Source organism: Culex quinquefasciatus, chromosome 2, assembly GCF_015732765.1.
Source record: "Culex quinquefasciatus strain JHB chromosome 2, VPISU_Cqui_1.0_pri_paternal, whole genome shotgun sequence".
Lineage (NCBI taxonomy): Eukaryota > Metazoa > Arthropoda > Insecta > Diptera > Culicidae > Culex > Culex quinquefasciatus.
Window position 1 is genome coordinate 76,752,849 of NC_051862.1, and position 22,133 is coordinate 76,774,981.

Sequence of the window (22,133 nt, forward strand, 5' to 3'; positions counted from 1 at the left end):
AACATGTGCACTAATTTAAAAAAAATTAAAAACTGCGAATATTTTCAAAAAAGTCACTTAAAAATGAATTTAACTTGAAAACGGTGCACTTTATCAAAATTTCACTAAAGTAATTTTTGATTGCAAATTTGATATGACAACAAAAAATAAAGTTGAAAACTTTTTGCAACCAATTTTTGATTTTTTGAAAAAATCAGTTTTGGTTTAAAAATTCATAACTCGCTCAAAGATTTTTTGCACAACCTAGAAATTTCTGAAAAGTTGGCATTTGATGTCCTCTGAAACATATCAAAAAAATTAAAATTTAAGAAAAAAGACCGATTTCGTAGAGAATTGCTCAGCTGTCTTAATTCGTTCCATATAACGCAGATGTCGGTGTTTGTTGAAATTATAAATAACTATGACATATTTTTGATCATTTTTAAAATTTAAATTATGCAAAAATATACAAAATTAAATAGAAAATATTGAAAACGCTAAATATTTTGTGGATCTGTAAACTAAAATTTTAACAATTTTCCGTTTTAGGCAAAATTAATGCTGATTTATCGTCGCTTGAGTGCTATCTTGTGACACATCTGCTGCTAAAAAATATATTACATATCACAAGATAGCACACAAGCGGCGATATGCTGAACAAAAATGTTCATGCTATAACATTCTTATCGATTTCCAAGTATTCAACTGTTCAGCTATTCCTACAAACTTATCTGAATTTCCAGACCAAAATTTGGTTTTTATTTTCGATTTCGGGAATTCCCGGTTTTAAAAAAAATCCGGGGAGTTTTTTTTTGTAAAGGTTCTATGTTTGAACTGATGTCTTTCATATGTTTGTAGGACCTTTAAAAAACTCTAGAATTTAAATTTGTTCAAATAACTTTTTTTGTATTGAAATAATTCTTCAATATGCCATAATCTAATTTGTAGAAAAAAAACGAATAAAAACTTTTCAAGCTTTTTTCAATCATAAATTACGCATTTATTTGCACTTATAACTTACTGACACGTTTACGAAGGGGACTTGGCTAAAACTAAACAGTACAACTTACGGCAACTAATTACCTACTACTAAACATAAAAGCATTGTACGAACAAATTTCCTACAACCGAGCGAGGTAACAATGGTTATTCATCTCCATTTCTTAGCTTCAGCAACACACACGTTCCACAGTTTGATTTTGGCATCGTTTTTTTTCCATTTGATGGGCAGGGTCGGTCTTCCGGTATGAGTTCTGCACCTGCTCTTACGTCGGAGGCTTCCTCAGTTGGGCACGGTACGCCAGATTGTGGGCGTTGGCCATGACGGCGTCCCTTCGCTTGCGCTTCTTGCCGGCGGCCACTCCGAGGTGCAGCAGGACCGGGTTGGCCACCAAGGCGGCGGCAATTCCAAGCAGTGCCGCCCCAGCCAACGGGATGAGAACCGACTTGGCCAGGTCCTTGCCACTGCCGTACGGGTGATGCCCCAGGCTGTAACCGTGACCCTGCTGGGAGTTGTAGTCGTAGTGATTGTCGTAATCATGGGTGTACTCCACGGGCTGGGGAGAACCATAGTGTAGCGGCTTGTTTCGGTCGTAGATTCCTCCCGAGGTGAAGTATGCGCTGCCGCTACCGGTGCCGGTGGTACTGAAGGGGCCTTGAAAGTTTTCAAAATATGGTAATTAGTTTTTCTAGTCGAAGAAAAGAAACTAAACTCAAATTTCAAGGATAAGTTTATAGTTCTACAAAACTATTGCAAATTGCTTTAAGATTATTTCCGATTATGCCAATGTCAATAATTTCCAAAATAGTAATGAATTCTTGAAGTAGAGTTAAAAAACATTTCCGATGAGTAGTCCAAGAATTTAAAAAATGTCTTAAGCTAGAAAGTCTTAATATTTTGAAAAGCCAACAAACATAATAACGTAATAAAATGTATTCAAAATATAATTTTTCGATTTTTGGCGTATTTTTTGTGCACATGTTATTTTCTTTGCAAACTTTTTTTCATTGTTATTTTTATATTCTTTGAGCTGAGCCGAAATTTCCAACATGTTTAAAAATAAACTAAAATTCGGATTTGGGCCTTAATTTAAAGAAATTAGGCAAAAGGTATCACAAAATCAGGGTGGCCACTCAAGTTGGGAAATCGGGAAAGTCGGGAAAAAGTCGGGAATTCGTCAAAATCCGCCAAAAATCGGGAAAAAGTCGGGAATTTATGATTTTATGTCAAAAAGTCGGGAAAAGTCGGGAATTCTGAGCTTTTTTTAATTCTTGAATAAATTTTGTTATATTTTGTACAATTTTCAAATTGAATTCACTCATTTCTGCTTTAGTAACTTACTATAAATTTAAGGTTATTTTCACTATTTCAATATATTGGAGTATGGAAAAGCTGTTTAAGACCTTTAAAATCTTTATGAATATTTATGAATCAAATGATCGCTTTTAATTTTTGTTCACAAAACAAGAGGTAAAGTTGATGAAAAACTAATATAAAAATTGAGCGTAATGGCCAGCTTAGAAATATGATTCTATTCCATTTTGTCACATAATTGAATATTTGAAACAGGATTCGAACTTGGGTTTGGCAATAGTTTTTTTTTTTGGTAAATATTTGTAATTGTTTAACTAGATTCATTAAGTAATTTAAAATGTGTTTTTTTCCAAATGTTGCCCTTGAACTTTTTTTGTGAGTATGGGTAAATTTCCTACCATAGATAAAGCTTGATTTTCAGTTTGCGGCAAACTTAAATTTAGAATTAAATCCAAAATTGAAAATGATTTTTACGTTTTGAAAACATAAAGAAAATAATGAAATTGCAAAAAAAAATATATCCAAGAAATTTTGAGTTCTTGCATAATTATTTAAAAAAATTGTCTCTTCAAACAGTCGCTTAAAATAAGTGGAAAAATATAAAATCATCAAACTGGATTTTCATTGAAAAAAAAAAAAAAAAAAAAAAACAGTTAAATACTGACCACTAGAAAAATTAACATTGATTAAAAAATTCAATGTCAAAAATAACATAATTAAAAACTGAACTTGGCAAAAACATTTTCTTTTATGAATTCCTTGACATTTTTCTAAATCATTTGAATGAATAATAACAGCAATTACGTTACGTGATTTAAAATGATGATGAAGTTAAAAAAATATCAAAAATATCAAAATTTAAAAAAAGGCCATGGAAGTTATAAGTATTGTTGAACTTTCGATTATATTTTCAAAGACTAATTGTTTGTTTTTCTACTCTGAATCATGATAATGAAATTAAATTTTTGAAGCTTTCTTTATTAAATAAGGAGGTCACGGTGGCTCTTATGGCTTTTTGAAAACTCACCCGAGATGTGTTGTTTAGTTTCTGTATTTTCAAAAAATGCCTATATTTGGATTTTTTTTTTAATTCATTGAGATTTTTTTTTGTGGTTAATATTGACTTTTCTTATAGAACGTTTTTGTTTGAAATCATTCTTTAGATAAGAAATGCCTATTATTTGAGCATTCTGGAAAAGTCTGGAAAAAAGTCGGGAATTTGAAAAAGGAATTTGAGTGGTCACCCTGCAAAATGCTACTGTCACAAAATTGCCAAATATCATTAATATAACATAATATGACATCATATAATATAATATGAAAAACAAAAAATATGCTAAAGTTTCACGTCTTTTTGCAATCTGTGGTCCTAAAATGTATAAATTTATTCCAAAAAAAAAAAGATTAAAAATAATCTATTTGATAAGGCTGGTACAAATATTTTTTAAAGTCTTTGTCAACCCATTTTTTTTTCAAAATTTTTAAAATTGTAATGGAATTCTAAGTGCAATCAGCTGGAATCAATTTAAAATGCATTAATTTGTAAAAAAAATACTTATATAGTCCAGACTCGATTCTCCGAAGGCTTGTATAGGACTTCGGATAATCGAATAATGAAAATAAAAATCTTTTTTAATTTTCTTTCTTTAAACATCAAATTCGAGTACTGCGGCCCCATTTTAGTCAAATTTGATTGGTTCAAAACCAGTAAAATTAAGAAATGCATTTTTCCAATATTGATTGCATTGAATTGAATTGATTTGACAAGAATGCCACATTATGGTAAAGTGTCAATAATAAACTATAATAATAATAATGAATTGATTGATTGAATAAATTGATTCCAGCTGATTGCCCCCATCTTGGATTAAAAAATTCTTAATCTCTAAAGAGTAGTTTAAGGGGCATACTAAAGCTCAACAATCAAAAATAAGAAAACAGATTTTTTTTTCTTGATTCGATTATCCGAAGTGAAATTTTGCCAAGGCCGTCGGATAATCGAGTCTGGATTGTATAATACTGAATATAAACTGAACATGCTGTTTGGGAGTCCAAACAAGAGACAAATAGTAGCTTGTGTTTCCCACTACAATTCTTTGTTAGGTGAATCGTGTTCAAAATTCCATCCGCCGCTTTATTTTTTTTTAGTTTGTCGCCAATAGCAAAACAAACCCAAAAGTTATGTTTTTTCATATTGTTGGAATTTTATTGCACATACTTAAAGTCCATTTAATGTTTATTTTAAATTATTGATTTTTGAATTAATAACTGATTTCTAATCCGGTATTATGATCATTGCTAATCTACTTGTTCACGAATTCTCATTTGCACCACTTTCCGTACCATATCCAAATCGATCCTTGTTTCCATAGGACGCCGTCGTACTTCCGCCGTACTTATTCTCGTTACTTCCAAACGAAGTCACGAAATCCGTCCGGTCCGGCCTGCTGTAGCGATCCCGATCGTAATACTCCGGCTGGGGACTCCAAAAGCTCGTCCCGTCCGGTTTCAAGTCCTTAACCCCATCGTTACTGGACGGGGAACTTGTTGTTTTACTGTTTGTAACACACTCCACTGCTCGATTCAGCACCACCAGAAGAACTATTGCAACGGATGCAACCACATTCAGCACTGGCACCATGTTCTTGGCCGTTTAAAGTTCTTCTACACTTTGAATAACTTCACTTTAACTCAGACTGCATTTCTTGAAGAGGACGAGGGCGCGCGCGCAATTCGAATCGTTCACCGGAACAACCGCGGTAGTTGATTGACGAACTTTTCCTGCCAAGTTTGCCTTTTATACCACCATCAACGGGGAGGCACGAAAATCGTCCCGCAAGACCTTGGGACTGCCTTCGCGACACGGTTCAGCCAGAACGGCTAAAGACTCAGAAATGCTGGTGACACTTACTTTTCCTCAGTCAAAGTGGAAAATTGGACTCGGAAACTATTAAGTACCAAGTTCACCACCACGAAGAAGGATTCTCCCCCAAGAACTCCAGCAGCTCGGATGGGGCGTCGCGACGACTCGATCACGCTTACACGCGCGTGGTAATTGGGCTGAGGCGCAGAACGTCGCCGCGTCGCGAGAGTGCGAAAAGCGGAACGCCGCGTGCTGTGACATCGTCGTCGCTGGATATGGCTTTGCATTATTTGTGGCCAACAAAGTGTGCAATGTTTTTTTGCAAAAATACACTAAAGGTAATCGGGGAGGGTGATGTACAGCTAATTCTAAGCAAATGCGCGTTAGTTTGGTGAAGTGTTGTGAGATTTGAGAGTTCGGTTTATATGCAAAACTTCAATCGTCACTATGAAATCTAGAGTACTTTTTTAAAACATGTACATTAGGGTATAGTATCAGAATCGATTTTCCAGCACAGTCACTTTTCAGTTACTTTTGGGGTCCTACACAGCTAAAAATGTAGTAATCCAGCTGCGTGTAGAAGACCTGGGTGTAAAATAAATATTGCATTATTTTATGCAATTTTATGTGATTTTACACCCTGAAATTTGTAGCCCATCAGTATAGGGGGATGGCGTCGCTATTTTTAGACCAAAATTTCCACTTTTTCTCATCGAAACCGACTACTTTATCGACTTCATTTTGCTAGGCGAGATAGGACGCCGTCTATTTTTAGACGATGACTCAGCACTTTTCCTCTCTTGCACTTTAAAAAACCAGGTGGCAGCACGATGTAACGCCACGTCCCTATGGGAAACCAACTTGACCGAAATGTCAAGCTCATATATGCGTTTATCTTTACGGCCTTTTATCGGTTTGATGGCCGAGTGGGCTAAGGCGCCAGTACTTACTGTTGGTGCTGGGTTTGAATCCCATCGGTTGCAACGTTTTTTTTGTGTTTCCAAAAAATGTACATGCAGTGTGTAATATTAAGTGTTTATTTTGACGAACGTGATGTGCATGCTTTTGCATGCGATTTTACCATCGGATTTTTTGCTGTGTATACAACTCCCCAAAGTTTGGGAACAATTGGTTTAGTCTTCACTAAACTATCAAAAATACATGTTTAAAGATTTTTGCTTCCAAAAACTAAATTTGTGATATTTTGATAAGGTCCTTGCAAATATTTTTCAAAGTTTATGTCGCCCCCTCCTTCAAAATCTGTTCGAAAAATCAGGGGGCAAAAAAAAATATTTTTTCAAAAAACTTCAAAATTTCAAAGGAAATAGATGTCTTACCAACTGAAAACAATTTGATATGCATTTTCCTGCATTTCAAATCATATTAAGCATGTCTGGGATCGATCAAAAATATTTTTAATTTTTGTCAAAATCCAATGTACAGCACCGCAAAAAGTTTTTTTTTGCATATTTTGAAAACTAATGATTGCAAAACAACTGGGCAGGTGTAAAATACATTTTTAAACACTTTTTTTTCATTCGAATGTTGAGACCGCCTTTAGACGGGCTTCAAAATTTAAACAAAATAAATGCAAATTAAATTACTTAAATTTAAACAAGAAAAACATAAAACAAGAGAAGTAAAGTTTTTCGTAGAACAAAAGTGGCTCAAAATGACCTCCTGAACACGGGAAAAATAAAAAATTCGAAAACATAATTTGGGCAGTAGAGGGTTAAATTAGTTTAAAAAAATCTTGTCATGTCGTTTTCTTTAGACCGATTCTTAGCACTTGTTTACCAAGCAGTCATTTTTTCAAGTTGAACTTTGGATGGTTTTGATAATTTTCCATGTTTTCAAACTATTTGAACCACACAAAATAGCAGTTTATGCAAAAAGAGGATTTTTTCAGCACGAGTCGTACATTTATCCAACGAGGTTCACCGAGTTGGATAAATACGAAGAGTGCTGAAAAATCAAGTTTTGCAACGAGTTCCATACAACATTTTTTGCAATTCCAAAAAACACAAACTGAGTGAAATTTTAAAACAAATTTTCATGTATTTTGTCAATAAATCGTTTAAATCGAAAAAATGTTGAAAAGTGTAACTTTTCAGCGTTTATTTTGAAAAGTGTTGCTATTTGATTCTGTTATTTTTGGTACAAAAAAGTAGGCTATTTCGTCGTTCAAGAATGACAGGAAAAGTAAGTAGTTTCACGACGGAATTGCAAAAAACATATTTCTACACCAAAAATCCTATTCTAAACATATCTATGAGCAGAAGTTGTAAAATGCATTAACGCTGAATTTTCTTTATTTTCCCAACTTTTTCAAATAATTGCTCAAAATAATGGATGGAATGCAGATATTTAATCATTCTAAACGGAATTTTATAGTAAAATGACTCTTTTATAAGCCCTCTTATTGACAAAAGCAGATTCTGTAGATATAAAATAATACAGGACATTTAAAAAGGGGGTATATCGTATATGGGTCATTCCATCTGAAGCGGAACACCATTTGAAAATTATCATCTCCGATTCTGCTCAAATTTGGCAGAGCTGTTGAGACTATCAAAACATGCAAAAATCCCGAATTTCATCCAAATCGGACCTCCCCCTCCAGTTTTGTACTCTCCCAAAAATTCGACTTTTTGGCTATTTTTGAGCAAAACCCCTATCTCCAAACGACGATAACTCAGGAACCATAAATCTTAGAGAGTCGGTCTTAGACTCAATTTTGAAGGAAAGCGCGCCCGAGTCCTTCTAGCATATGTGGCGAGTGTAGCTAATTTAGGTAATCTCAAATACTCAAAACTTTAAAATTCGATATCTCTGGAACGAAACATATTCCTTTCTGTCGATAAGTGATTCTTATGTAAAATTGGACGGGGAATACGATGGTGAGGTCAAATTTAAAAAATAAATAGGGCTGTTTAGAGATACGGCCATTCAAAGTTTTGAATTGCGCAATACAGGTAGAAAACATATTTTAATCCAAATTTTGATCACGGAAATGGATTCTACGTCCAATTTCCTTCAAAATTGAGTCTAAGACCGACTCTCTACGATTTGTGGTTCCTGAGTTATCGTCGTTCGAAGATAGGGGTTTCGCTCAAAAATAGCCAAAAAGTCGATTTTTTGGGAGGGTACAAAAATGGAGGGGGTGGTCCGATTTGGATGAAATTCGGGATTTTTACATGTTTTGACAGTCTCAACAGCTCTGCCAAATTTGAGCAGAATCGGAGATGGTAATTTTCAAATTTGCATTTTTTCTTGCACACTTCAGGTGGAATGACCCATATGGAAGCGTTGTCCCGTCACGAAAAATTACAATTGTTTAGTTTGCAATGGTTCGTGAAATCGGATTTGCATCATATTTTGGATTCTCTTCGTACTCGAAAAACCCTTTAAAATGCTTATTAGAAAGCGAAAATTGGTCGAAAGGAACCAGAGTTACGACTGACGCAAGTTTGCGTTGTCCCGTCACGCCAATTTTTTAGTTAAGGCAGGAATTCAAAAAAGGCTTGTTTTTGATCGATCTAGACTAAAAGGACCCTCCTGATTTCAAATTTGCCTTTGATTTTCCTTTGCCTTTGAGTCTCAAAGGGAAGCGAGATATTCAAGATGGCGTCTAATATGGCGGCTGAATAAAAAAAAAACCATAAAAGGGTTCAATCAACTAGTCAAATTTTACTAATTTGGGATCGCTGAACTCGGATACGGCCTCTTGAATACTTCAAAGTATTCGGGAAATGTGAAATTTAAGATGGCGGCCAAGATGGCAAACCTAGAATATTGTAAGTCAACTGGTAAAATTTTATTAATTTGGGAATTCTAAAGTACTCAGGGAATGCAATTCCGTTGATTGCTTGTTAGGGTGGATTTTCATGGATTTTTCGATGACCGACATCGAAAGCGGCTTTCGATGCTCTTGGTCAAATTTGGTCGAAAACTCATATTTTTCGACCAAGTTAAGTGGTAAAATAGTTTAGATTGATTGTTCATGGCAGTACGAACAATAAAAACAAATACTAATTGCCGGAAAGCCCCGAAAATGTGATTTTCCGACTTTTGATTTTCGATGCACGAGCATCGTAAGATGACCGACATCGAAAGCATAGTCACTACCATGCTTTGCTAAAATGTCAGTGCATCGTAGTTCGATGCCTGTCCTGTCAGCCATATTGCTGCCGCGACACCATGGACACAAACCAAATAACGCTGTGAAATATTTCCGTGAATATTTCAAGCAGGCAAGCGTTTCAAGCGTTTTGTGGCAAACACATGAGATTTTTCCGATGCCAAAATGGCAACAATGGAATCGGCTGATGTTGATGTCGACAAAGTTTTGAATAGAGGCGATAGGCTACCTCAAATTATTTTAAAGTGGGTTTTACGTTTTCAAATAACAAGAAAGAATTTTGATTTTATTTCACAGCATGAAATGTATGTCATTCAAGGAAAATGTTGATTGCCACCTATGATACGAGTGTTTCCCATAAACATAGAACATTTTTAAACAGTACGCTAGATCAAAGTGTGTACGGTTTACCATGCACGGAAAGTTGAAAACATGGAAAAAAATAGATTTTTTTTCATATTTATTTTTATGGAATAAATATTTGATAATTGCATCATAGTTCTGGCTGAAGGTTAGAAGAGTGGGAGAAATTAAGAAGAAAAGCAAGTAAAGAAAAAAATAAAGAAATAAAGAAATAAAGTATAAAGAAGTAAAGAAATAAAGAAATAAAGAAATAAAGAAATAAAGAAATAAAGAAATAAAGAAATAAAGAAAAAAAGAAATAAAGAAGTAAAGAAATAAAGAAAAAAAGAAATAAAGAAATAAAGAAATAAAGAAATTAAGAAATAAAGAAATAAAGAAATAAAGAAAAAAAGAAAAAAAGAAATAAAGAAATAAAGAAATTAAGAAATTAAGAAATTAAGAAATAAAGAAATAAAGAAATAAAGAAATAAAGAAATAAAGAAATAAAGAAATAAAGAAATAAAGAAATAAAGAAATAAAGAAATAAAGAAATAAAGAAATAAAGAAATAAAGAAATAAAGAAATAAAGAAATAAAGAAATAAAGAAATGAAGAAATGAAGAAATAAAGAAATAAAGAAATAAAGAAATAAAGAAATAAAGAAATAAAGAAATAAAGAAATAAAGAAATAAAGAAATAAAGAAATAAAGAAATAAAGAAATAAAGAAATAAAGAAATAAAGAAATAAAGAAATAAATGAAATAAAGAAATTAAGAAATTAAGAAATTAAGAAATTAAGAAATTAAGAAATAAAGAAATTAAGAAATTAAGAAATTAAGAAATTAAAAAATTAAGAAATTAAGAAATAAAGAAATTAAGAAATTAAGAAATTAAGAAATTAAGAAATTAAGAAATTCAGAAATTCAGAAATTCAGAAATTCAGAAATTCAGAAATTCAGAAATTAAGAAATTCCGAAATTAAGAAATTCCGAAATTAAGAAAGAATTTCAGAATTTCTCAATTTCTGAATTTCTTAATTTCATATTTTCAGAATTTCTTAATTTCATAATTTAAGAAATTCAGAATTTCTGAATTTCAGTATTTCAGAATTTCAGGATTTCTGAATTTCTGAATTTCTGAATTTCTGAATGTCTGAATTTCTAAATTTCTAAATTTCTGAATTTCTGAATTTCTGAATTTCTAAATTTCTGAATTTCTGAATTTCTGAATTTCTGAATGTCTGAATTTCTAAATTTCTAAATTTCTGAATTTCTGAATTTCTGAATGTCTGAATTTCTGAATTTCTGAATTTCTGAATTTCTGAATTTCTGAATTCCTGAATTTCTGAATTTCTGAATTTCTGAATTTCTGAATTTCTGAATTTTTTTGTTGTGCTCTTCTAAATGCTGCCAAACATTGTTAATATTAATATTATTTTGTTCTATCCGGAAATAAATTTTGAATGGTTCTAAATTAAAAGTTCCCCTGCTTTTGTCTTAAATTTTTATCTTTGGTTTTTCCGTGCACGTGTTGCTTTGTGTTGACGTTTCCCCAAGCGTTTATCTCCAGTTTTCTACCGTTCCTTCTTGAAACGCTTGCGGGAAAAATGGCGGTCTGCCCGTTATTTAGGTTTGAGTCATAGCTAAGTCATAACGCCATCCAAGAGCATCGTAAAAATTTCGATGCTCGTGCTTACGATGTCGTTGCATGATCCATGAAAATCCAGCCTTACACCCCTAAAAAAAACCAAAATTTCTAACTTCGCCATATTGGCTGCCATCTTGGATTGCACATTCCCTGAATACTCTGGAGTATTCTAGGAGTCATATTCGAGCTCAGCGACTCCAAATTAATTAAAGTTGACTAGTCAGTAGAGATTTTCACAACTGCTTCATTTCGTGACGGGACAACGCGAGCAAAACCCTCTTTTGCAAAATATCTGCGTTGTCTCGTCACGAAAAGAAGTACCTGTCAAATCAACAAAACTTGACGAAATTGCGTGATCCAGGAAGCAAAATCTTCGTTTTTCATTTTAGAAACAACTGTAGAAAAAGGTTTTTTTTTTAAACTTACTAGGAGAGCAGAATTCTTCACTTTTGTGTATAAAAATCAAAATGATCCAATTGTACGATGTTGTCCCGTCACGCTACATTTGTATCTCACTTGACTCAAATTTTGTGTTTTTGAATGTTTGCTGGAGTGAATCTTATTGGAAATTTAATGTACTTTCCGAATTTGTATAAATATTGGTACCTTTTCCCACAGATTTTGAAGTTATCAGCAAAAAACTGAAAACATATGCGTACTATCGTTGTCCCGTCACGAAAGAATCGGTCTTTAATAGATCGCTAATAACTCGTCAGGGTTGACTCGGAACCAGGTTTCCACCTCCCATATCCACGGCGCACCAGAGTCAAGGAAAGGGATTTGGAAGACAGAAAGTCGATGCCTCTGTGCTCTCTTATGCTAACAAGAAAGGAATACCAACAAGCTTAGTAAATTAGGCTTCATCCATAGAGTACGTCACGCTAAAATAAGCCAAAATTTAAACTCCCTCCCCCCCTTGTCACGCTTTTCCTATACTTTTTACATGCAGTGTCACACTTCCTCAGACTCCCCACCTCCCTCCCCACTAGAGCGTGACATACTTTATGGATGACACCTTAGGTATCTTTGGTACAAGGGAGCTCAGAGGCATCTACTTTTTAAGGGGATAAGGGAAAATCTCCACAGTGTCTATGTAAGTTTCGCTTGAACTTGGAAGGTAAAAGGTCCAGGATAAGCTCTAAGCAAACCATACCGCCATTAGGGGTGACATTGGGTCAATCAGGTTTCGGCATATTTGTATGACTAAATCTCATCCCCCAGATCCAATAACTCCCCTGATAACGGTACTTCAAAATAATATTAATAAATGAAATAAAGGCAAATAAATTACAATTACACAAAATTGAGCAAAATTTTAATATTTTGTACTGTGACAAAACTTCACTCCCATTCACGAATACCATCGAAAGCAATCAGCGATTTTACCTCAACGCACGACCGGGTAAATAAAACGAATGGATAAATACACCAATACATAGTGATGCGGCCCATGTGCTCTCTTTCTTTCCCCTTTTCTCACTGACAGATAAATCAACAACAAAAAATAACTCACTCTACTTTAGTCGCTCCTAGCTGCAAGTTCTTCTACTTCATCCGTACTAGTGATTTAGTTGTATTTAATAAAGTTTTTGCTAAGTTAAGTTTGATTGCAGTGACAATTTTGTTCAAGCGGAACCTAAGGTAGGTGTTGAAACTAAACGTTCGATAATAACAACATCATCATAAAGCTTGCTTCATCATTAAAACATCAACACACCGGGTAAAACTGGCGACCAAAAACCGGTTTCGAACGCTCCAAGAATGCGATGCGCTAACACATCACAAATTGAAGAAGGTGGTTCAAGGCCATCTAACTGGAACTTGGAAATTTCTCCCGGCAACTGAGATTCGGAGCACGTGCTCGTGTACTGCACAATGTTCTAGATTTTGATGAATAATTATTATAGAAACAGGTCTAAGCACAAACATCAGCTACTTTTACACAAGGCATGAGCAATCTGTTTAGGCAGCATGTTGCTGATTGCGACAAACAAAATTACACTTCTTAAGTGCATACTTAAAAGAAATTTTGAACAGTTAATTAAGAACAGTTTTTTTAAAACAACGTCAAAAATAATTAAATTTAGTTAATGGTTCTGGCTAAACCTATATTTGGTGGCAATTTTAGGTTGTCTTGTAACATCTAAATACATTTTGTTGCATAAAAAAGTTGAGGATAATTGGTGTAAAAACATCCAAATTAATTAAGGTTCACTGAGTACGAACTGATTTTATTCACCGGTTAGGTATAAGTTTTTTTATTCGCTCTACAGCCTTGGCGTTCTCGATTCCGAGATTCCTACTCGAAACTATGTGTCCGAAGGCTTGAATGTTGAGGTAATTGCAAACCTCTTTTTACACCTTAGCTCCCATCTACCCGGGATTCGAACTGACGACCTTTGAATTGTGAGTCCAACTGTTCACCAGCAACTCCACCGGGACAGGAGACCCAGGGAGACCCAGGGAGACGACTGGTACACTGCCGCTCGAATCTAGTCCGTCCCATATGTAAAAACAGCAAGCCGAGAAAAACGCAGTTCAAATTTGTCCCGCGCATAAGCTTACGTGTTAGAATTTTTCGAAAAGGGAATTTTCTACGGTTTTCTGGAACAAAGTACTAAATTTTATTGGTTTTTCTGATAGGTCACAAGATTTCGAATCGATCTACATCATTACTTCAAAATTGACGAAATTACATAAGGGACGGATTTGCTTCGAGCGGCAGTACACCTGGACTGAGCTATCGTCCTAACCACTAGGTTAGACCGGGGCCAACATTTACTTCCACGTCCGTAATAATAAGTAAATAAAAGAGTAAAAAAAGGAAATTACAGGCCACGGTATCAACATATGAATGAAAAAAGTATTTTAAAATGCATTATATACCTGTCCAGTTGTTTTGCAATCATTCGCGCTACATAAACTTTTAAAAATATTGGCAACGGCCTAAATAATTTTATAAAAAAATCAAGTAGTATAAAAGGCTAATCTTACATACTGAAGGTAACTGCAAGGTGCATTACTCCAATCAAAACACTGACTAGCAGCACATCCGCGACTCATCCGCAGTTTGCTTCTTGCTTTCCTCGGACGTCACGCCGGTCAATAATATTGTGTTGTTGTTCTAAAATATCGCCCCCCAATACAGCTGACGAAACAAGTGTGACGAGCAGCGTCGTTATTCGCAAACAAACAGGTTCAAACCCAAACCTAATCCCATCCCGTCCGCGACCCCGCCCTGGAAGGCCTGGCCCGTACAGTGGCTCTTGATAAGGCGCACGGAGCACGCTTCAGCAGCACATGTGCTCCAGTGATCTCAGCTTAGATCGATGATCGGCCAAGCTGCTGATAGAAACAGAAAGCAGAAGCAGTCAATAATCAAAACAAGATCACCCTTCCCACCCCCTTTCTCCAGAGTCGAAAAAGGATGATGCAAATGGCAACTTTGACCCTTGAGAAGGCCCTCGTGACGCCAATGGGATCGGTCACGATCACAACGGCAAGACTGATTGAGGCTAAATTGAAGCGGTTGCCGCGCGGAACGATTAGTTGTAAACAGGAGCTGCAAGTGAACGGAACTAGCACAAACGCGCAGTTAAGTCAAATTAGAACCAGTGAACCACAGTTAGAGGATACCAGTTGGAGAGGATACTTAAGGAAACGGAAGTTGCTCGGTATAATTAGTGTTGAAGAACGCGGGGACATTCGAGTCAGAATGGTGCACACCAAAAAGAGCAGCATCGAGAATGGAAGTGGACATATTTTAACATTTGATAAGCACTACCGTACTGACACCAAAGACAGGTGAGAGGAGTTTTAAACAAGTGTGTGATTTTGTGTTTTTTGTTAAGTAACCAGTTGGTGTTTTTTTGTAGAGTAGAGTTTTATCGTTTTTTTTTCGTGTCGAGTAAATTCACATTTTTTTCTGAGGACCATTACAGTACTTGTTTGGTAACTGGGCGTTGTTTAACAGGGCTTCTTTTCAACTAGACTGTACCCTACTTAAAAAGCAGACAAACGTCAAAAAAACAAAAACAGCAATGATCGAGGGAGGGTCAGTGGATGCGGAAGCATGTACAATAGGGTAACAATAAAAAAATCGACATCAGAGATACCCTCTGACTCGATTCCTAATGCAAAAATAAGTATCTGTGCCAATTTTGAGCCGAATCGGTTAAGGCCAAGGGAATGGTTGAACGAGAGGAATCACAAATCCGTATAAATTATTTTTAAGATTTTTCAGGTGTAAACCGAAAACGCGATCAAAAATTAAAATGAAAGAATAAGGCTTTTAACTGCTTATTTAATTGTCGGTGTACAGGACGCCGCACTGTTTAATCATTTTCTGACGTCCATTCAATTTTGCAGTCCAATCCCAGTCATTGAATTGGAAAAATAAAATTCTTTTTCAAATTTTCTTTTCTTGATTTGTGTGCACCTATGTCGAAGACCAAGATTGTTTACTTTTTGCTCTTTGGTCTGACAGTCTTGGTCTGACAGATTTGGTCTGTCAGCTTTATCATGGATTTTGGTCTGGTCTAGGCGAGGGATAGGACACAGCACCTTCCTGGTTAAGGCTAAGGGGTCGCTTTTCATCGTTGAAGTTTACATGGGGAAAATCACGAAAATGTATGAGGAAAAACATCGTTTCAGTAATTTTCTGCTAGGTGGCGCAGGTCTCGCCCAAAATTGTCCAAGTGTGAGATTCTTGTAGGAAATTTAATTCCCTACAACTTTGTCGAAGGGTGCAAAACGATCCGAGTTGATCCTGATTTTTGGTGATTTTTCTAGAAATAAATATTGTCTTATATACTTCCTATATACCCCTTGTATACTTTCAAGTATTCTTTTCATCGCATTGCTAATAACTCATCAGGATCAACTCGGATCGTCTTGCACCGTTGTACAAAGTTGTAGGTAATTAAATTTCCTACAAGAATCTCACTCTTGGACAATTTTGGGCGAGACCTGCGCCACCTGCTGTAAAAATCCTGAAGCGATGTTTTTCTGCATACATTTTTGCGATTTTCCCCATATAAACTTCAACGATGAAAAGCGACCCCTTAGCCTTAACCGATTTGGCTCAAAATTGGCACAGTTACTTCAAAAAAAAGTTACTTGTTTTTGCCTAAAGAATCGATCCAGGGGGTATCTCTTGCGATTTTCCGAAATTTTCATTTTTTCTTGTCACCCTACTGCACAGTGTTCGGAATGGCAAAATTATGTGGAATAAATTGATAACTCCTTTATTTGACCTCCTAGCCAAATGGTGTCTTCGGAAGAGTTGTTGTACTTGATAAGGGCTATCTTTTGCAGTTATTGACATACAGGGTGACGACCATCCAGGGTGTCAACAAAAAACTAACTTTGTTGGATGACGTTGTAGGGCTTTGGTGTCTTCGGCAAAGTTGTAGAGGAAAAAAAATCATGGAAGTTTGTCGAAGGCGCCAAATTTGTTGCTCTTAATCTACTCGAGATATACGCCATTTTTGCAAAAATTGTCAAAAAAGCGCTTTTTTGGTGTTAACTCAAAATGTTAGCATTTTAGCGACCTACTATGTTCTGAAGAGTTGTTTATGATATAAAATTTTACATCTTTGTCGAAGACAGCAAAATGTTTTGAGCCTTTATTGAGGAGTTATAACCATTTTAAGTGATTTTGAGACTATTTTCAAGTTGCTATGTTTTCAAAATGGCACTTTTTGGCGCAAAACCGAACAATGTAAGGTACAAAGTACACACTTTCAACTACATTTAATGAACATATCTCCGTGTCTATTGATGTCTATTTTTAGATATTTCAATTTAAAATTTGACGGTTTTTAAGCAATTTATTTATAAATGTTAATCGATATCATATTGAATGCGAGTTGAAAATCGGTAAATTGAAGGATAAATTGATCGATTTGTCTATGAAAAAATACGACAACCTTTCTAAAGTGACCAAATATAAAAGGAAATAGTTAATTTTAAATACAAACAATTATTAAAAAATTTAACTTACATTATTTTTGGGCTAAACATGTTTTTATTCATAATTTAAGAATGTGTGCCATAATTTTAAGCATAAACAATGCTGCCGCTCTAATCTAGTCCGTCCCATATGTATTTTTGTCGATTTTGAGATAAACTCGACAATAGTCTTGTTATAACATCTTCTTCAAGCCTATTTAATAAAAAAGTTATGTTTGTTCTAAAAATTCCAAAATAAAAATGACTATTGTGCTGTCCCATATGCAAAATAAAAGCAAGTCAGTTCTTGTAAAGAAATGTCACACAAATCGATAAAATAAATGTGTAATTACTTAAATATTATACAGTCTACGTCTCTAAGAGACTGTTGAACTTAAAAAAAAACTTAAATTGTTGATATTTAATTATTATTTATGGATTTTGAAGCGTATTAGTCGACACCTATTCGGGATTTTTCTCATGCAAGAGACAGCCACGGTCAGAAAAGAAATTACATACCGTTGTAACTAATATTAAAAAAATCAGTTCTGTTCCTTCTTGATTGAATAGTTTTGATCCCGGTTCTGGATGAGGTTCCACTCCCAACGTAGATTGTGGATTACTCAATTTCATATGCTGAGACGTGCATTGAAATACTTCCACTTTGCTGCAAAAGAAATTGCTTGTCTCGTCGCCGGTTAAAATTATTTACCACGGAATCTTACTAAAACTATTCGCCCATTAGATTAACCTGAAACAAACAGACTTTTAGATCATTTGATAAAAAATATTAGAAAAACTACCAAAACAAACCAACAAATGACAAGTAAATTTGTGTTGTAAATGTTCAAGCCTACCTTGATACCATCACTGACTTGCCTTTATTTATGGACAAATAAAGTCAAGTCGGTCTCTTGTTGAAAATTTCACAAATTTACTTCCAAATTGTTAATTTCAAAAATCAAATTTATGGCAGTGGTATTTTTAAGACTCATATTGGAATAACTGTACAAAAAATGATATGGAAATTGTTTGTTAAGAATGCGAAAAATGGTGAAACTTTTTTCGGGCTTCTCACAGCGTTATCTCAGCACTCACTTTTTACATATGGGACGGACTAGATTGGAGCGGCAGAATGTATTTTCCATAAAAATCGATCAGTTTGCCCTTCAATTAACCGATTAGTACCGCGTTTTCAATAAGATTCCGCATAAAAATGATAAATAAATTGATTAAATACAGACAAATTCAAATTGAGATATCTAAAAATAGACATCGATAGACACGGAGATATTTTCAGTAAATAATGTAGTTGAAAGTGTGTTCTTTAAGGTGCATTTTCGGTTTTGCGCCAAAAAGCGCCATTTTGAAAACATAGCAACTTGAAAATAGGCTCAAAATCACTTAAAAATGGTTATAACTCCTCAATAAAGGCTCAAAACATTTTGCTGTCTTCGGCAAACATGTATAATTTCATATCATAAACCGTATTAAGTTACGATTTAAGTACTTTATGAGTAGGTTTATTAAACCCAAAATCGACCGGTTTCGTAGAGAATTGCTCTGTCAATAATTTTCTGATCTTTTGTGTGACCTTTTTTTGGTAATGAGTGTGGGAGACGCCAACCCGTGCGCCAACCACATAAGTGGATTAAGTTATTTTTTTTAAATGTTTTGCTTGGGGCTTGTTTTACAGGTTTGGTATTTTTATTAACCCTCTGCAACCCAACCCCGCCTTTAGACGAGCTTCGATTTAAAAAATCGCCAAAAATCATTTTTTCAACCAATGTTTGATGTTTTAAAAGCTTTGGAAAGAATAACTCTTAAAAATTTAGAAAATTTATGGGTTGGAAGTTATACTTGTTTTATGTGACTTTGCCAATGTTTAAAAAAAATGTCATTTTTTAGGGGTCAACTTTGGCTGTGCTTTTAACTAACATTTCCTATATTTTAAGTAAAAAGAAGTACGTAGAAATTTTTGTAGCGTCCCGGACTCTACGCATTTTTTTACAATTTAAATGATAATGGTGCCATTTTATAGCAAAAAATGTGAAAACAAGCAAAAAATTTAAAAGTTACTGTAATAACATGAAAAAAATTAGATAGGCAAAATTTAATGATAGGAGGTGGTAGAATAGGCCAAATACTACCAAAAACAAACATAAACTGAACAAGATATATGCAAAATAAAATACTAAAAATGAAACAAGAAAAACATAAAACAAGAGAAGTAAAGTCTTTCGTATAACAAAAGTTGCGGAAAATATAAAAGTTATCGAAAAAAAAAATGGGCAGCAGAGGGTTAATTTATTTTCTTATCTATTTATTACACAGTTTGTTTTTGTCGAATCTAAAATTATTTGGAGTAGGTAAATCTAAACACTTCTTTTGCAAATAATCAAACAACTCTCACCACACAACAAAGCAAATTACAAAAGCAAATCAATTAACAGTTTACTCTTACCTACCACCGAGACAATACATGCAGTTCCTAGAAATTGCACTTTCATCGGTAGTACAAATTCTTACTCTGTACACTATGCCGTGCATCGACCTAATCAATTGTATAGGTATAAAAATAAATATTTGCACCACGCCGCCTGATACTTGAGCTGTTCACGTAAACTCCTCGTAAATTGCAGTTCTTTTTTTTTTTGGAATCGTGAGAACGACTCACCGCTAATAAAACTCGTTCGGTTCTCTTTCCCAGTTTGAACACGATGGCCAAGCTGATTGATGGCAAGCAGATTTCCGCCGACATCCGGGCCGAGCTGCACGAGCAGATCGAACAGTGGATGGCCAAAGGAAACCGCGCCCCTCAGCTAACGGCCATCCTGATCGGGGATGATCCGGCAAGTAACACGTACGTGTCGAACAAGATGAAGGCCGCGGCGGACGTCGGCATCAACAGCAAAACTGAGCGCTACGGGGCGGACATTACGGAGGAGGAGTTGTTGGCGCGGATTGAGGCGCTGAATCAGGACGATTCCGTGGACGGGATTTTGGTGCAGCTGCCGGTGCCGGGACACATCAACGAGCGCAAGGTGTGCAACTCGGTGTCCTGCGACAAGGACGTGGACGGTTTCAACGAGCGGAACGTCGGTCGGCTCTGTCTGGACATGAACACGCTGATTCCGTGCACTCCGTTGGGCGTCCAGGAGCTGATCAAGCGCTGTCAGATTGAAACGTTCGGCAAGAATGCCGTCGTCGTGGGTCGCTCGAAGAACGTGGGCATGCCAATTGCGATGTTGCTGCACGCGGATGGACGGAACGACACGTGCGCGATGGATGCCACCGTTACGATTTGCCACAGGTTCACGCCGCCGGAGGAGTTGGCGCGGTTCTGCCGGTCGGCGGATATTATCGTGACGGCGACGGGCGTGCCCGGGTTGATCCGCGGGGACATGATCAAGGAGGGGGCGGCTGTGATTGATGTGGGAATCACGCGCGTTACGGATCCGGCCACCGGGAAGACGAAACTGGTGGGGGATGTTGACTTCGAAGGTGAGTGATTCTCTTGTGTTGATTTAATTTGCAGCTGTTTTAGTCATATTTCAAAACATTTTTGATTTTTTTTTATATTATTTTCAATTGCAGAGGCCCGCAAGGTTGCTGGACACATCACGCCGGTGCCGGGCGGCGTCGGCCCGATGACGGTGGCGATGCTCATGAAGAACACCTTCATCGCGGCCAAGAACCTGGCCAGCAAGAAAGTGCAAAACTGAAGCCGTAGTGAAGCTAACTAGATAGAGAGTGAGATGATTAATATAAAACGGCATTTATAAGGCAGTATTTTTTCTGGGGGGAATGTTAAGTTTTACCTAGCGAGCAAAGAGTAGAGCTAGGCCGTAGCTTAGCCGCAATTGAACTTTTACTGAAATATAAGAAGCGTGATAAATTACTGTATTCTTTTTTTCTATTCCGAAACAAACGCCCTTTCGAAATCCATAGATGTACCAAGTCTATAGTTTTTTAATGGTCCAATAAAACAAATTCTTTTTTTTACGTGGTCCAACAACAGAGGTATTCAACTGTTGTCGAACCTTGTAAGAAAACTCCAAAATTGCACTTTATTCCTGAAATATAAAGATAAAACGCGAGCTCGTCTCAGCTTCTTCAATGATTGATTAAGGCTCTGAAAGGTATCCTTCCTAACCGGTCATTTCTCATTTCATTTTGCTAGTTTTGGGATCTAAACCAAAACCAAAATTGACGGTAATTCTTCGAAGAGTGAATGACTTCCATTTTCCGGGTTCCCGGAAATTCCCGTGAAAAAAAAAGAATTTAAAAATCTCCTTGACCTTGACCGGTGGGACCGAAACATGAAATAAAATTTGTAAAGACCTAACCAACACTTAATCCTTCCCATCCATCGAGACAACTCACGCAGCACTTCTTCATTTACATTGCCAGTTGTACATAATGGTACAATTCAGTTGCACTACTCCAGAAACAGAAGGGATAACTATGCCTAAATAATCACATTTGTATTTTCGATAACTGTACCCTATTGTAACTTACTCTGGAACTGAATCAAATTGTTTGTACCCTTCCCAAAGTAATATAAATTTTAAATGAAAGCTAGTGAACGACATGACAATTCGCAATTTTCAGTGTAAGAACGGGCTTTGACCGATCTTATGCACCAGGTTCCCGACGAATATGCACTGCCCTTACACCTACATCTTACCCTTGCTCTGAGTCAGTACGAGCAGCACGCTAGAACACGCTTTGAGTGTTCGTGCCAGGCATGCACACCTTCTTTTCCGGTTACGCATTTTAACTCGGCCGGGGGTGGTACATTGCGTAGGGTTTGATGTAAGTATAAGCGCCTAACCATCTTTAGTGTGCCTATCAACTTTCATTATAGCAAAAACCTCTTTTATTTTTAGTTTG

General features: G+C 35.8%; 2 protein-coding genes across 3 annotated transcripts; one reads left to right on the plus strand and one right to left on the minus strand.

The window, feature by feature from the left end:
* Positions 1-955: 955 nt before the first annotated feature.
* Positions 956-5,036, minus strand: LOC6036736. The gene is made up of 2 exons (XM_001846683.2): positions 4,637-5,036; positions 956-1,633 (listed from the first exon to the last, which is right to left on the minus strand). The coding sequence occupies exons 1-2, from the start codon at positions 4,932-4,934 to the stop codon at positions 1,245-1,247; spliced, it is 687 nt and encodes a 228-aa protein (XP_001846735.2). The 5' UTR covers positions 4,935-5,036; the 3' UTR covers positions 956-1,244.
* A 7,741-nt stretch (positions 5,037-12,777) lies between these two features.
* Positions 12,778-21,138, plus strand: LOC6036735 (bifunctional methylenetetrahydrofolate dehydrogenase/cyclohydrolase, mitochondrial). Of its 2 annotated transcripts, XM_038256276.1 has the most exons (4): positions 12,778-12,926; positions 14,434-15,089; positions 19,948-20,741; positions 20,835-21,138. In XM_038256276.1, the coding sequence occupies exons 2-4, from the start codon at positions 14,713-14,715 to the stop codon at positions 20,960-20,962; spliced, it is 1,299 nt and encodes a 432-aa protein (XP_038112204.1). In that variant the 5' UTR covers positions 12,778-12,926; positions 14,434-14,712; the 3' UTR covers positions 20,963-21,138. The 2 variants fall into 2 exon arrangements, with proteins under 2 accessions (XP_038112204.1, XP_001846734.1); XM_001846682.2 differs by lacking the exon at positions 14,434-15,089 and having other exon boundaries at positions 12,779-12,926.
* The last annotated feature ends 995 nt before the right edge of the window (positions 21,139-22,133 follow it).

Coding starts and splice junctions, on each gene's coding strand:
- LOC6036736 (XM_001846683.2), bottom strand. CDS start 4,934: ATGGTGCCAGTGCTGAATGTGGTTGCATCCGTTGCAATAGTTCTTCTG. Junction 1,634..4,636: donor CAAGGATCGATTTGGATATG/GTACGGAAAGTG, acceptor AAAACTTTCAAG/GCCCCTTCAGTACCACCGGC.
- LOC6036735 (XM_038256276.1), top strand. CDS start 14,713: ATGATGCAAATGGCAACTTTGACCCTTGAGAAGGCCCTCGTGACGCCA. Junction 15,090..19,947: donor CGTACTGACACCAAAGACAG/GTGAGAGGAGTT, acceptor TCTCTTTCCCAG/TTTGAACACGATGGCCAAGC. Junction 20,742..20,834: donor GGGGGATGTTGACTTCGAAG/GTGAGTGATTCT, acceptor TTTCAATTGCAG/AGGCCCGCAAGGTTGCTGGA.